Here is a 16,281-nt window from a genome sequence, read left to right on the forward strand (position 1 = left end):
GCAATCTATTTCCATAAAGATTTACCACTTCGGAAACCCAAGGCAGGGTTCACTATGAATCAGAATTGACTTGATGGCAGTTTTTTTTTTTAAAGGTAGTTCTTAAACATAATGCTCAAAGTAGATGTTCTTTGTTAGTTAAGCTAACCTATGGTTTGTTTTTAAGATTCTTCAGGGGATATTTTTGGTTTAAAGTTTCAATATTATCTCAGGGTGCTAGTTTCAGGGATTCAACCAGCCTTCATGGCTCCAGATAGTCTGGACTCCATAGAATTTGAAATTGTATTCTGCATCTTCCCCATTTTGATCATGATTCCTCCATAAAATCTCTCACCAAAATGTTCCATAACGGTATCTGGGCACTATCCAGTTCCTCTGGTCTCACTGCAAGAGAGGCAGTTGTTCATGGAGGCAATTAGCCACACATTTTATTTCTCCTCATATTCTTGCCTCTCCGTCTTCCTCTGATGCTCCAGGTAAAAAGAATCCAATTGTTGAGCCTTGCAAGCTTTTAAGACCCTAGGTAATATGTCTGGTTTCATCTCAAATCAATACACAGCTTGCAGAACAGCAAGACAAAGTCTTAGGTACCTGGACACATTGGGCAGCAACTTCCCTCCACATTGATGGGCTCAACGCAGGGCAGAGGGGGGCAGCTGACGGTCGAGCAGAGGGTCTGGCCCTGCAGGCAGTAGCAGTGTGTGCAGCTGTCTATGTCCCACCGCTCCTCGTCAGCATAGGCCTTCCCACTGAAGTGGCACACTATCTTCTTTGGGATTGTATCTTCTAGTAAAAAGAAAAGCATACAGTAGAGTTGTTTGAGGTGGCAACAGTATTAATCCACTTGGGAAGTAAAGGAAAACAGTTTTGTATAATCACAATATGCATTTGGATTTCCAGATTTTGACAAAGTTTCTGTTTCCCTGGTTTCCTGTTTCTACTTTCCTCTGCTCAGGTGATGTTCAGAACTCTCCTTCAGTGGCCTCATCCTCATCCAGGACCACTGAGGCTGATACAGGGTGATAACAGTAACCACCCATTGGGAATGACATTCACCAAATGAGGGCTGTTAGACTGTCATCGTGAAATATACAAATTTAGTCATTTATGGCTGCTTAAAATTATGTGAGAAAACTAACAATATAAACAGATAAGGATGTATAAAGAGATTATGTTCTATGTGGAAAGATACAAAAATTATAGCTGAGTATATTTACAGAGTTCTATGGTGGCATAGTACCTAAGGCATTTGTGGTAGTTAAATTTGTATGTCAACTTGGCTGGGCCTGGTTGAGTGACTGGGCAGCTGGGTGTAGTATTCCCCATGATGAGACTGGTAATCAACTCCATGGTGGAATCTACTGTGAGCAGCTGAGTAGCTGCCTTAGGGAATGTGATCTGCTTCCTGAATATAAGTAGAAGCCTTGGAGAATGGTCTCTAACTTATAGCACCTTGAACCCTGCATGTAGCTGTGTCATTGTTCAGTAGCCTGCCATGTTCTGCTGACCCTGGGACTTAAAATGGGCTTAAATTAATCAAAAGAGCAAGAATTTAGGAAAAAACAAAAACGCTGTGTCCAACAATAACGGCATATTTAAGTAACTCACATGACACAGTCAAATAAGAGAATACTGTGTAGCTATTAAAATATATCAAAAAGTAAACCAAACCAAACCAAACTCAGTGCCATGAAGTTGTTTAGACTCATAGTGACTGTCCTTCGGTTTCCGAGGTGGTATCTCTATGGAAGTAGATTGCCCAATCTTACTACCGAGTAGCGGCTGGTGGGTTTGAACTACCAACCTTTTGATTAGCAGTCAAATGCCTTAGGCACAACGCCACCAGAGCTCCCATCAAAGAGTAGGGTATACATTTTTATGTGTAGTATGAACTCAACCACTGAAAGAAGAAAATTTTTTTTTAAATAGTTGGCTAGAAAGAAACCAAATGGTTAAGTGAATAAGATCAAGGGTGATTTTTTATGTTTTATATTTTTCTATACTTACCTGATTCATTTTATAATACATACACATAATGCTTGATAATGAGGCAAAAATATCACACACACACACTTATACACACACACAGAGGATTCTGACAGGAAGATCTTAATCTAGTTTAAGTCTGGTTCTAAAGACCCTGGCCATGCAATACGGTGCTTCCTGAATGATGTTGATCCATTTAGACAAATCTCAATAGACTGCAAGAAAACTGTAGAAAAAATGCCAACGACCAAATACTGAGCTACAACATAACATAATGTTTATGTAACTACTCATTCAGTAACTGTATGAGATCACTATCTAAACAAATGTTTATAAAGTGATATAAGAGGATGAGCAACTATTCAGAATGCCTTGGAGGCAGTGGGTTGAACTAAAAGCGATTGACAGTCTATTAGGTGAAAATGACATCTTCTCATTTTATTTTGTTACAATATAAATTCTTTACTAAATTCAATGAGGCTTGAAAACTCAAAGTAGGAACATGATGAAGGAACATAGTGAAACCTACTAAAGTGGTAGTAGCTGCAGGGAAACCCACTGCAGTGTTCAGAAGTGGAGTCAGATACATGGAGCATCTAGAAACTTCAGGGGTCACAGTGAAGCTCTTTGGGCTGAGATGATCTGGACTTCTTTCCCAGGTATTCTACCAATTTCTCTACTCCATTCCAGTTATGCTCAGCACTCATTATTCTTAGAAACATCTCACCTTTGACTTTAAGTGCATTATTTCAGACTTGAGAGATGGAAGCTATCTGATTAGGTTTAAAAAAACTAGGGAGGGAGCACAGACATGATGCAAATCTATCACTTTATTGAAAGCACTGGCTGAAAGAATGAGACAGTTAATAAAGGACAAATAACAAACCAAACCAAATTCACTGCCGTTGAATCAGATCTGACTCATAGCAACCCCTCCGTGGGTTTCCAAGGCAGTATCACTGTGGAAGTAGATTGCCCAACCTTTCTTCCGAGGAGTGGCTGGTGGGTTTGAACTGCCAGCCTTCTGGTTAGCAGCCAGGTACTTTAGGCACTACGGCACCAGAACTCCTAAAGGACAAATAGCCCCCTCCACCCCACCCCACAAAAAAAAGCCTAATAAAGGGACCTAAGGGTAGAGGTAAGAGAATCTCCACGTAAGTCTACACCAGTGTTTAGGTTCTGTGTGGTGCAGAGTTCAGCTTGGCCACAAAACAAGCTAACTGCTTGTGCATCATATCCTATCTCCTCAAAGGCTGGAGGTCAGAGGAGCAGATGGGAGAACAAGAGTGACATCAAATGGTTCTGAAGGAAGAACCTGAGCACCTGCTACTAAAGAGAGTTAGTATGTGCTTAGCACCCAGGTACTGTTGCTCAGGAGCTCCATGTAGACTATCTCAGTTCACCTTTATAACCATCCTGTGAGGTACTGCTGGGGAAATGCAGGTTCAAAGAGATGAAGTCAGAGTTTGCATATCACCCTGGCTCCATCTTGACATAAGACCCATGTTCTTTGTCCAGCCAGGAACACACAGAACCTGCTTCATGTTGTCTCAAAAGGGTCTGGGTCTGGGGGTGTCTGGAAAACTGGACAACTTTCTGGCTATTCAACATTCTCACGATCTGGTGAAAGCTGAGCTGTGGTGAGCAGTGGACAGCCACATCCAGGCTGCAGGGAGGATGGGGACCAGCCACACCCCAGTCACCGATCTGTGAGGAGACCTATTTCAGGGACAGCAACAGTGCAGCATTTCCTGCTGTTGCTTGCAGGAGGTGGTTTTCTATTTTATCTCCACATTTAATCAGTTTGAATTACAGTATCAATATATTTTCATTATGGCAGCCCCCCACCCCCCAAAAAAAACCTGCTTTAAAACAAAGCCACATTTGACCCTAAGATATAGGCTGGTCAACCCTTTATAGAATTTTCATGCAAAATAAATTTAGGACTCTTGTTATTTTTACAAAAGCCCTAATTAATCTTCTCCAGGGTGGTGGTTACCTGGCCATGAGCTCAGACTACATTTTACTTAATGAGGCTTTACAGAGTATTTTTGCTTTTGAATAAATTACACTTGGAAGAACAATGAGCTATCGGAGGTCTGAAGTATGGAGTGAATTTCTGGGATTGATGGATCCTGGTGTTCCCTATTTCTTACATGCTCCTTTCTTTCCCTGGATATAGTGGTTCTATCAACTGGCACAGCTTGGTTAATCTGATAAAGCTCTGTCAGAAAGTTTTAGGAACCACTTGGTTTATAGGGTTTACATTTTAAACAGTGGCTTGATTGTCAGAGCTCAACTGAGTCAATCAGGCAAACCCAAAACCTACAGGTATTACTTCTGAATATACAGTGTACTGTTTCATTTTCCCATGTGCGATAACAGTGGCTGTTCAATGCAATTTAATGTTCTAAATAATAAGTTAATAAAGTCACTGTAATCTTCGGGGAGGGGGGAAACTAACTGCCATTGAGTTGTTTTCCAACTCACAACAACCCCTCCCCTTGGGTTTCTGAGGTGCTACTTCTACAGAAGTAGATTGCCCAGTCTTCCTTCCGAGGAGTGGCTGGTGGGTTTGCACCGTCAGCCTTCTGGTTAGCAGTCACATGCCTTAGCACTATGCCACCAGAGCTGCACAGTCTAACTGGCAATACATATGAAAGTATATTAAGCATTCAGGCTGAAGAGGGATGAAACAGAGATGGGACTATCAAGCTAAAAATAATTTACCTGTTTATATTTGGCTATAGAGTTGAGAGCTCTGGTAGCATAGTGCCTAAGGCACTTGGCTGCTAACTAGAAGGCTGGCGGTTCAAACCCACCAGCCACTCCTTGGAAGGAAGGTTGGGCAATCTACTTGTGTAGTGATACCACCGTGGAAACCCAAGGATAGGTTGCTATGAGTCGGGTCCCAACTCGAGGGCACATAACAACAACAACATAGAGTGGATTGTACCATTTAATTCTGACCAGTTTATTTATCACTTCAACTGGATTGCTTATGCTGACAATGACTTTAGTTTTAGTCTTCGGAATCTAATAGTAATCATAACTTCCGTTATTGAATGTCTAGTATGTACCAGGCATTGTGGTAAGCATTCTATGAGTCAATTCTGTTTGATCTCTAAAGCCCAATGACAAGGTGTTATTACTATTGTTTCAATTCCACAGAAAATCAAGATGACTAGCACAGCTAGTAAGCAGCAGGCAGGATAGAATCAAAGATCTGGCACCACAGGCCCTATACACCCTCTGCCTGCCATATTCCTTGGGGAGGCCCCATTTCCTGGGCAGGTTATCAGTGCCACACAAACAAAAGTGGTTATTGCTCACAGACTGTGAAAAATAAGCACTCAGTTTCCCTAACTCTTAGATTTGTTGGAGATTAAGGTCTTTGTCTCAAAGGTAAATTACCTTTAACCCTCTGCCCCATGTATCTGGCCCAGTCCCAGCAAGGCATGGAGATAGCACAGGGGCTGCTGAGGGCTCATGGTCTCCTTAAGGAGATCTCTCTCCCTCTCACTGTCTCTTGCAGAGGAAGAAGATTAGAGGAGCATGTGCCAAGGAAAACATGAGGTATGATGCTAATATAACAAGGTTTATTTTTAAAACAAACACATCAGGAGTTATATATCCAAACAAATGTGATCCCCTTCTAAGTAGTCACTGCAGAAGGCTAGAAACTATTCCAACAATACTGTTGTTACTTCACACAGCTTAGGAATTCTTTTGCAATGGTACCCAGAGCCAATTTCTGAAACATGCTAAGGAGTACAATCACAATTTCACGGTCACACCTTAGTTCTGGTCAGTGGTGGTGTTTAGTTTCCTCAGCTCTGGCCTCTATCTTACCCATTAGACTCAGCCTAAAATGGCTTTAGGCCTTTCTAAGCTAAATCTAAAAAAGGCCCTAAACCCGAAACAAAGGCCCTGCTGAAGGAAGAGGAGCTGCTTCTGTAATAATAACACTGTGTGTCAGGGAGCTGGAGCCCTCATGCCATGGTGGCTCCTTCCACCAGGCTGCTTAACTTGTGAAATGCCCAGACACAATGTCTTTATCTTTTTTGGATTCAAATATAAGCAACATCGTCCTGCATCACGTATGACTACAGTAAAAGTATGTGATGGCTTTCAGTGGTAGAGTTTAGATAATTTAGCTTGGGGTTCTGTCACTTTCCCTTGATTCTGGTTGATATGAAAAGGGAGAAAGAAGTATATAAGCGCTGAAATGTTAACTGATTCCGACAACTGTTTAAAATGTCATGATCTCGCTTCTTTTTGAGGTAAGAAAAGACGCCTTAACAGGGTATAAAGCCTGGACTTTGTACTTTGAGCTATATTACTAATAACTGCTGGGGGAAGTTTGGAATACTGAACTGTGTCATTTTCTTCCTCTGTAAAGATCCAATTAAGGATTTCAGGAGTCACAGCCCTTACTCTGAGGCTGGTCAGGACAACAGGTATACATCAGGCCCTGAAAATAAGGCATCTCCAAATGTGTCTCCTCTTTCCTTGGTGGAAGGACACAAAAAACTAAAATCCACTCTATTCTGTCTGAATTTTTTTAGTTTCTGACTAGGAGACAACTTTCTTATACAGATACTAAATCTGATTCTAAAACTGGTTCTGATGGCCATGATGTCAATCTTGGTATGAGAGCAACTTCCTGAGAAGAAGTCAGGCAGCTTTAGAAATGGCATCAGCTCTAAGTCTCTGGAGTACTATTTAGAGTCCTGACAGGTAATTTGTTCTGGGATGCTGGTGGCCAAGAAACCAAATGCAGCTTAGAATAAGTCCCATTGCAGAATAATCCAACACAGTGCTGCAGTGTGGGGCATACTCCTTCTGCCCATATGCACCAGTGAGGGCCCAAAGACAGCAGTGCCTTAAGCAGCAGGAATGTAGTAGTGAATGAGACAGACAAAGCCTCTGACCTTGGGGAGAGACTCCTGGATCCTGAGGATCTCATCAGCTTTGGGTGATTCCACATCCAGACATGCTAAATGTTTTGGAAAAAGTGCTAACAGCAGGCCCTTTTAACATTATAATTCAATTTGATCTAAGCTTACAGTTTGTGGGATGTAAGGACAGCTTTTGTGAACTGATCTGGGCAGGTGTAAAAAGGTACCAAATCAGAGCAGCCCTCCAGGACAGAGTAGATAGAACCCTCCCACAGGATTTCCAAGGCTGTAATATTTACAGAAGACAACTGTCTCATCTTTCTCCAGAAGGGTGGCTGCTGAGTTTGAACCACCAACCTTTAGGTTATCAGTTGAATGCTTTAACCACTGCACCACCAGACTTCCTTATAGGGTTGTTATAAGTTGGAATCAACCCAATGGCAGTGGGTTTGGCCTTTTTTTTTTTTAAGGGTCCCCTGACACTATGTGTAACATACCACTTAGAAAAGGTAGCCAAGTATCCCCAGTGGCACTGCTGACTTGATTACATACAAGGAGACAACTTTTTAAAATTTCAGTCTACAAATGTAACTGCATTACAGCACACTCCCTACCAAGGGCAAAGGAACAAAATGCCATTAGCTTCTATTTTATTTTCTCCTAAATGAAGGCTGGCGGTTCAAACCCACCAGCCACTCCTCGGAAGGAAGGTTGGGCAATCCTACTTCCGTAGTGATACTGCCTCGGAAACCCAAGGAGGGGTCGCTATGAGTCGGGCCGACTCGACGACACATAACAACAACAACAGCAAATGAAGGACCTATGAGCCCCTTTAGAGAGCAGACAGGATGTCATCCTCCTTTCTGTGTCCCAAGTTGGGCCTGTGCTGCATGTGAATGCCACGTTAGGAGAATTAATGGCATATGAGAGCCTCCTGTTTTGAAAACCAGTTCTACTTTTTTAATGTAAAAAGGAGACTTAGAAGTTTGTAGAGACCATAGGCATAGAAGATGATGAATAATTTTGAAATACTCCATCTCACTGGGCTTTGAAAGCTGAGCTCCACTGAACCCTTGCTAAAACTGATGCACGTGGCCTAAACAATTTAAATGAGGCAGAAGTCTAATATGTGGTAAATCTTTCAGTAAACGATGAAAGGCTTTTTTAGCTAAAAATGCAAGTATTTATTGATTAAATTTGAAACTTAAATACAACTTTTAGCTCCTAATAAATAACTGTTCTTAATTCATCTTTTTTTTTTTTTTTTTTTTATAGAGGGGGGTGAGGCAAATGTTGCCATTGTGGGCCAACCCCTACCTCTACATAGTTATCTTAAGAGCTATGAAAGGAGACTGGACTACAGTTTTAAGAACTTTCTTGGAAGTCCATTTTTGCTTTATCCTACTCTTATTTCTCGGAATAGGAAGCCTAGGCCTACTTATAAAGGCCAAAAGAGCCTCTCAAGTTCCTTCAACATACTAGAAAGAAATAGGTGAACACACAGGGCTCTGAGGAATTATAAACGCTCCTGAGCTCCACGAACAGAACTCTCACCAAACTGACAAAACACAGTGACTTTTGGCCAATTCTTACTGCATGCAAATAGGATGTAACATGCCAGCAATGCAGCTTCAGACTTGTATTAAGCACCTATTGGAAGCCAATTAATCACTTCATGGATACAAATTCAAGGAAACATCTCATTTTCAACTTTCAATGAGTTCTCATTGCATATCAAGAATCAACCCCAGGCACATTTATAGGCACATAGAGAATATACAAAGAAATCATTTGGAAGATGTATAAATCATATAAAGGCAGGCAGAACAGATCAAGGTGACCTAAATTAGAAGAAAATATGTATTATTCTCCTTTAGGACTCAAGAGGAAGCTTTTAACATAAAAGAAAGAAAACTTTGAGAGGTTTTCATATAAGGAATTAATATAAGCAATAGACAGCACCCTGTTACAGAGAAATATTATTAATCATTTGCTAGCTGAAGATCACCATGGAGAAGAAATGCAATTATAAGCCATTGGATTTCCCAGATTGGCCTTTTCTGCACCTACAAGAGATGTTCTATCCTGTCACAGCCCAGGTACTGGTAGGAATACTGCACCAGCCATCTGTAGAAGGGTCTGCAGACTGCTGGTCTGGTTACATATCCTCTGCTATAAGCCCTCCTTTAGAGAGATCTTTTACCTGACCAGCGCTGTTGTTGTTGTTGTTATGTACCGTCGAGTCAGCCCCGACTCAGTGACCCCTCCTTGGGTTTCTGAGGCAGGCAAGTAGATTGCCGGACCTCCCTTCCGAGGAGTGGCTGGTGGGTTTGAACCGCCAGCCTTCTGGTTAGCAGTCAAGTGCCTTAGGCACTATGCTACCAGACCAGCACTGTTAGCTGCCATTAAATCAGCCCCCAACTCATGACAACCACAATGGAATGAAACAGTGTCTGTGGTCCTGCACCATCTCACAATGGGTTGTTCACAAGACCACTGCAATCCCTAGAGATTTCAATGGCTGATTTTTGGAAGTAGATCATCAGACCTTTCTTCCTAATTTGTCTTAGTCTGGAAGCTTCCGTGAAACCTACTCAGCATCACAGCAATACATAAGCCTTCACAGTGGCTATGTATGAGTATGAAGTGCACTGGCCAGGAATCAAATGTGGATCTCCTGCATGGAAGGTGAGAATTCTACCACTGAACCACTAAACCCTTACTCCATGACCATTGTTGTTGTTATGTGCCGTCGAGTCGGCCCCGACTCATAGCGACCCCTCCTTGGGTTTCCGAGGCACTATCACTACGGAAGTAGGATTGCCCAACCTTCCTTCCGAGGAGTGGCTGGTGGGTTTGAACCGCCAGCCTTCTGGTTAGCAGTCAAGTGCTTTAGCCACTATGCTACCAGAGCTCCCATTAGATAGTACAAAATGATTTAGCCTGCTGGATAGAAGTAAGAGGCAAAAGGCATTTGCTAATGGATTTTTCTGGAAACACTAATAAAAAGTGATGTCACTCTGATGGTTTTCCCAAAGTTAACCAGAATAACTTGAACTTCTGCTTACATAGCAGGGGACCTGAAAAGGATACTGCAGTAAGAAGAGAAAACTACTTACGGGAGAAACAAAATGAGATGTTTCCTAGGGTACAGCAGGGTAAGACCTAAGCAAACTGAAATCAAACACTTTATTTTTATTATGGTAACTATAGACTAGTTCCAAAGTTAGCACAGTGTACAACAACCAGAATTTTTTTTTTTTAATTTAAGTAATAAACAAATCTGTCTTAGAAGAAATACAGCTGGAATGCTCCTTAGAAGCAGGGATGGTGAGACTTTTGTCTCACGTACTTTAGGTGTGTTACCAGAAGGAACCAACTCCCTGGAGAAGGATACCATACTTGGTAAAGTTGAAGGGCAGTGAAAAAGAAGAATACCCTCAACGAGATGGACCGACACCCAGGCTGTGACAGTGGGCTCACGCACAATAATAATTGTGAGGGTAGCACAGGATCAGGCAGTGTTTCATTCTGTTGCACGTGACATTGCTATGAGTCAATGCTAACTTGATGGCATCTCACAAGTAATAAACAGAAAAGCATCCTACTTCTCTTCATGTTGCTTTAGATCACTTCTCTTTCCTTTCATTTAAATCATTTTCACAGTATGTGGGACAACCTGAGTTGTAGTGTAAGGGCCACAGTAAGTGGTAACTCTGAAGAAAATGCAGGAGGCATATAATGCCTCTTTTCTACCAGAGTATGTCCTAATTTTAAATGTCACATACTCTGTTTCTAGGAATCACAGCGGATCATGCATATTTTTTTTTTTTCATGCACAATAAATTCACGGGCTCCTCAAACAGAAACAAAATGTAAAGAAAAAATAGAAGAGCCCATTCTCTCATTTGTGACAGTGTCCAGAGATATGAAAAGACAGGGAAACTCTGGTATTTGAGGGTGAGGCACTGACACAATATAACACATATAAATCCTTAAAGACTGTGCTGTTTCCATCTGGATCAAAATAAGGTAACTGAAGCAGCCATGAGCTACTTCAGGTGAGAGTAGGTAGGAGGAGGTATTATCCCAAATTCAAACATTATCAAAAATATTTTTGCCCTTCAAAAGCTTATCGTTGAGATGGTACATCCAGACATTTCTTTTTAAAGTGAGATACAAGAATTGATTTGATGCATGCTATTCAGATCAGCTGCAATCTGTGTTGAAGAGCTGTAACTCTTCTCATCCAATACATATTTGCACTGTGTTTACTGTTTATAAAGTACTTTCCCATATGTACATTATGTTACTTAATTTCCATAGCATTTTTGTGAAGCACAGGAAAATACTCTGTTGCCCATGTTAACAAAGGAACTGGGTTACATCATATCATAGAGACATATCGCTAGAATGTGACAGAACAGGGATCATAACCCTTTGGCTCCAAGGCAGGTTTTCTTTCCAATGTGCAGAAGTTTCTAATTTTAAGAAAATAGATTACAGATAGAGCTATGAAAAATGTTTCAATGAAGATGCCAATATGATAACATTATGGTTTTAAAACGCACAACGTTAAATTCCATGTACTGTATGTTTTAAGGATTTTGAACTGAGTATTTACTGTTTGGTTCTTGGGCTGAGTTAAATACATAAAGATCAACAGATGTTCCAAAGAGATACCACTTCCATGGATTACTAGGAGAAGATACTATATCAATGGAATTAGCAGTAAACAAACAGAAACCTAAGCAAAAAGTTACACTGTATAATAGACTGAGTTAATATAGCAATGTCCCTATTGAAGAGAAATCTCATTAATCATTTGCTAGTTGAAGATCACCATGGAGAAGAAATGCAATTACAACATCACAGCCAAGAGTGCCAAGCCACTCTGACTCTGCGTGAAAGCACCGTACAGCTAACATCAAATATTAACCAGACAGATGTTCAATCTGCAAGAAAATCATATTTCATGTACTATCTATAATAAAACTCATTTTCACAGATCTTGAAAGACACAAGCTATTTAAAAGAGACTAGGAGCTCTGGTAGCTTAGTGCCTAAGGCACTTGACTGCTCACCAGAAGGCTGGCGGTTCAAACCCACCAGCCACTCCTCAGAAGGAAGGTTGGGCAATCTACTTCCGTAGTGATACTGCCTCGGAAACCCAAGGAGGGGTCGCTGTGAGTCGGGGCCGACTCGACGGCAAATAACAACAACAACAACAACAGGTGACCTGAAGATATGTAATCAGAATATCTCTTTTCCATATGGTAGTTATGAAATACACACACACACACACCCCTCCCAAACATCATCAAACATAACTAAGATTTCACAAAAACAGCTGAATTAAAGATGCACTGACTGAGGGATTTCCAGCCAACAAATATGACTCTAAATATCTGACCTCAAATATTTTCTAAAATAATGTATGATTACAGATAAACAGAAGGAGCCCTGGTGGCACAACAGATCATCACTTGTGTTCACGGAGTGAACTCACTCAGTGGCTCCTTGGGAAAAAGATCTGGTGAAAAAGATTTGCTTCACAAAAATTTCAGCCTAGAAAACTCTTTGGGGCATTTCTCATCTGTCACATGGGGTAGGTATGAGTTGGAACAGACTCAACAGCACCTACCAACAACAACAGTAGATAGATATAAACATTCTTCAGATCACAATTTTCAAAACAATATTCTATGTACTGAGTGATACTCACAACTTAGGCAACATGAGAGTTGCTTGCTTAACATCAGTCCTGTTCAAGAGAGGATCTTGATCAGGGGACACACCTTAGGCACTGTGAGTTCCAAAGATAATAGGTATGACACAGCAGCTATATGGGCTTGAAGACCTCAGAAATTTAATTAAGGAAGATCTTTATGACTGAAGTAGTGCTCTTTCTCAATAACACCACAAATGACTGAATACCTGGACATGATGATCTCCCGTTGGAACACCCTTTCTGGAAGCTGCTAGACTGTCCCTAGGTACCAGCAAAAGCACCCCCACCCACAAATATCAGCACAAGGTGATGTGATCAGGACAAGCATGCACAAAGATACAGTAAGTGCATGTGCTGTGAGGGTTGTTGGCTACCCATCTGCCGTCTCTTGGGAATCATAAAATGAAGATCTCACTGACGCACTGCAACAATTTTTGCTTTGGAAAGTTCTAGAAAAGAATGAAGTCAGAGATAAGGCCATGAGAAGATTTAAACCAGTCCTATCTTGCACAGCAATGTGTGTCATGGCTGAGGTATCTGCTGTTTACACATATGCAACCTGCTAACACACAGTAGAATTCCCACCAGACCTTCATCGCCACCTGATTTATACTCAAGTCATCTTTTGATTCTTGTTTCTTATTCTATAAGCCACAGTTATGGTCCAAAAGCCTATGAAAATAAAATCTAAATTTGTGTGTATTTGTGGAGGAAGCTAGAATACAGAAAATTAGGGCGTAAGAAGATGTTCCATTAAAATGATTTGGTAATTATTACTTAGTTTCTTTCTAGTACAAGGATGAATTCTCTAATGATGGGTATTATAATTAATTAGACAAAGCTGTTCACTTTTCAAAATTAATCATCAATCCTGTTAATTATGTCTGTATTACACATTCTATTAAATTAGCACACATAATATAAGGCCTTTGCACATCAAAAGAGAAGCATTTTCACTGCACATTAGTGACTTGATAATTTAGCTGAAAGGAACACAAATATTTGTAATTAGAAGATTTCTTCTAGTTTGGATAGCTACTTTTCATTTCTCTTGCAAGAAAAACAGGTGAACTCAAGAAAGCTTTTGTTTTCACACAGCTTTATCACACACACAAAAAAGAGGTTAGATTAACAATGGATCTGAGGTTTATAAAGACCTATATTTCACTAAAGAGGGAAACTATTCACCCAGGGAGAACTGCTGCATGGTGAGGTCAGCACTTATCTACTGGAGTGAGTATCAGTGCACTCTAATGGGCAGGCACGTATGATCCTGGGAACAGGTGATCTGGGTTAATAGGGCACTGGGTTCAAACAGAGAACCAGTGCAAGCTCTGGTCCTCAGTGCCCAAAGAAAACACAAGTGGGTGCTTTAAGCCATGCAAAAGGATGGCGTGTTTCCATGTTTTTCTTTACTAATGTGATCTGTGGATGGTGACAAAGGCTCTGCCACTGAGATACAACCTATTCCTGCCTGTTTATGATTGCATTACCCTGGGTTAGTGCCCTTATGGAGAGACTAGGCTGACTGGAGTCAGGACCTATCCACTGGAATGAGAACAAGCCTAAGGAGCCCAAGGGAGCAAACTGGAGAGTCGGATAGTATCCCTGTATCGGTCTTGTATGGAACTTGACATTGTAAGCTTGGACACAAGGGGTCCTGGGTAAGAAAAAATAAAGACAATCTAACAATGCTACTTCCAAAATAAGCCTAATGCAGACAGAGGGACTTAATGACTATTTCAACAATACAACAACATGCATCATGTATTAAGATGAATGAGTGAATGAATAGCAGCACACAATCATTGCTCATCAAAATCAAGTATTAAGTTCCCTCAACATGTTCTCCAGAAAGCAACTTATGGGTTTCTTGTTGTTGTTGCTGTTGTTAGGTGCCGTCGAGTCGACCCCGACTCATAGCGACCCTTCCTTGGGTTTCCGAGGCAGTATCACTATGGAAGTAGGATTGCCCAACCTTCCTTCCGAGGAGTAGCTGGTGGGTTTGAACCGCCAGCCTTCTGGTTAGCAGTCAAGTGCTTTAGCCACTATGCTACCAGTTTCTAGGATACATTGTTCTGAAGTAGGCAGAACTGTGAAGGGAGATGTAACACCAACAATACATCCATTATACAATTATCAGCTTATATGAACCATAATTTAGAGAATGTGTTCTCAATTAATTTAAAATCAAAATCACAAATTTGACCAAATCCGTATTTGTTCACACACACACACACACACACACACACACACACACACTGAAGTAGAATGTGCTGTCTACATGATGCAGGAACCAACGTTAAGAAATATGAAGGTTAAAAAAAAGGGAAGGACATTGAATTCTGTGATATGAAGATCTTTTTGTGTAATTTTGAATTTGTTGGTTTTGTAACAAAGAGGAGTGATTTGGTGTTACCATACGGAAACAAAATTACTAATTAAGTAACTTACTAATTATGAATTTACTAATTAAGTTAGACAACTCAAGAGAAACTTCACTAAGTAATACAATCTAGAATTTTTAACACACAAGAGATTTGTTGCTAGATTTCTGGTTTGTAGATAATACAATTCTCAGGCCTTCCTGGGCCCTGGTTTTCTAAGTATGATCCAGGGCTGCTAAACTGTCCTTAGCTGATTCATAAACTGTTTCTTTTACTATTGATGTTTTCATATTTAAACATTTTAAAAAGTACTGGCTGTATGTTTTTTCCCTGCAGGCCTGAAACGGTAACCTGGTAGTGATCTTTCTCATTAAGATCTCATGAAAGGTGGTGCCATTTTCATGATTTCTGGTCAGCTCTTTGAAATGGGAAGTGGCAATGAACTGGGTGAACTGGGTCTTGATATATTTTTTGCTCCACTTTGTAGCTACAAAGTTTATAGGCACTAAAGCAGAACACACTGTCCCAGTCACTGAAAGGCAGGGCAACCATATGTCCTGGTTTGCTTGGGGGCACTTGTGGTCTATAGATATTGTTTCATCATAATTATTAACAGCCACAATTTCACTCAAAAACATCATCATTTGAAGAATAATTCATATATGCAGTCATTCTTATTAAAAGAAGAGAATCCAGCTCTCAAAACATAACCTTTAATACTCCCATGGCATTACATTGAGAAAGTCTAACTCTACATAATTCCTAAGAGCAGAAATTGTGTTTTTAAAATACCTTTCCATCTCTTGTATGTGAAAATGCAGAATAAGACTCAGAGAAAGTGCCCTAGGCCAGATGGCCAGAGGTCACAAGACAAAAAGGAGATGCTGTGCTGATAATCTTGAGTTAGGGCCAAGATGGACTTGGGTGCCATTCATCAGTACATCTACTAGGAATGCCCAAGTTGAGTCACAAGGTCTCTCCTCTTCACCAGGTATCATCCCAAATATATGCAATGACTTATTACCTGGCAAGTATTCAAAAGTCTCTAACAATAAATGCACAATACCTAATTTGTCTAATTTTTCATTTGCTACTCTGATCATAGGTTCAATACTGGATTGAGATATGTCATTGTCTTTCACTTGACTTTATGAGCTTCATTGGATACAAAGGCAATAAAAAAGAGTGAGAGCCCGGGGAACAGGGAGTGTGCCTTTATTAAGAGTCACCAGCTGTCTGAGCTTCGCCTTCTGGACCCCAGAACAACATCTGGCTT

At 40.7% G+C, this 16,281-nt stretch overlaps 1 protein-coding gene across 1 annotated transcript in view; it reads right to left on the reverse strand.

Moving 5' to 3' along the window:
- Positions 1–16,281, reverse strand: part of CRIM1 (cysteine rich transmembrane BMP regulator 1) — a 287,524-nt gene that overhangs the window by 12,103 nt on the left and 259,140 nt on the right. Inside the window, exon 14 of the mRNA XM_007945075.2 lies at positions 592–786. Within this exon, the coding sequence (XP_007943266.1) occupies positions 592–786 (195 nt within the window). The remainder of the gene's footprint in view (positions 1–591; positions 787–16,281) is intronic.

This window comes from Orycteropus afer, unplaced genomic scaffold (genome assembly GCF_000298275.1).
Source record: "Orycteropus afer afer isolate SDZICR_OR568_19922 unplaced genomic scaffold, OryAfe1.0 scaffold00131, whole genome shotgun sequence".
NCBI classification, from domain to species: Eukaryota; Metazoa; Chordata; class Mammalia; order Tubulidentata; family Orycteropodidae; genus Orycteropus; species Orycteropus afer.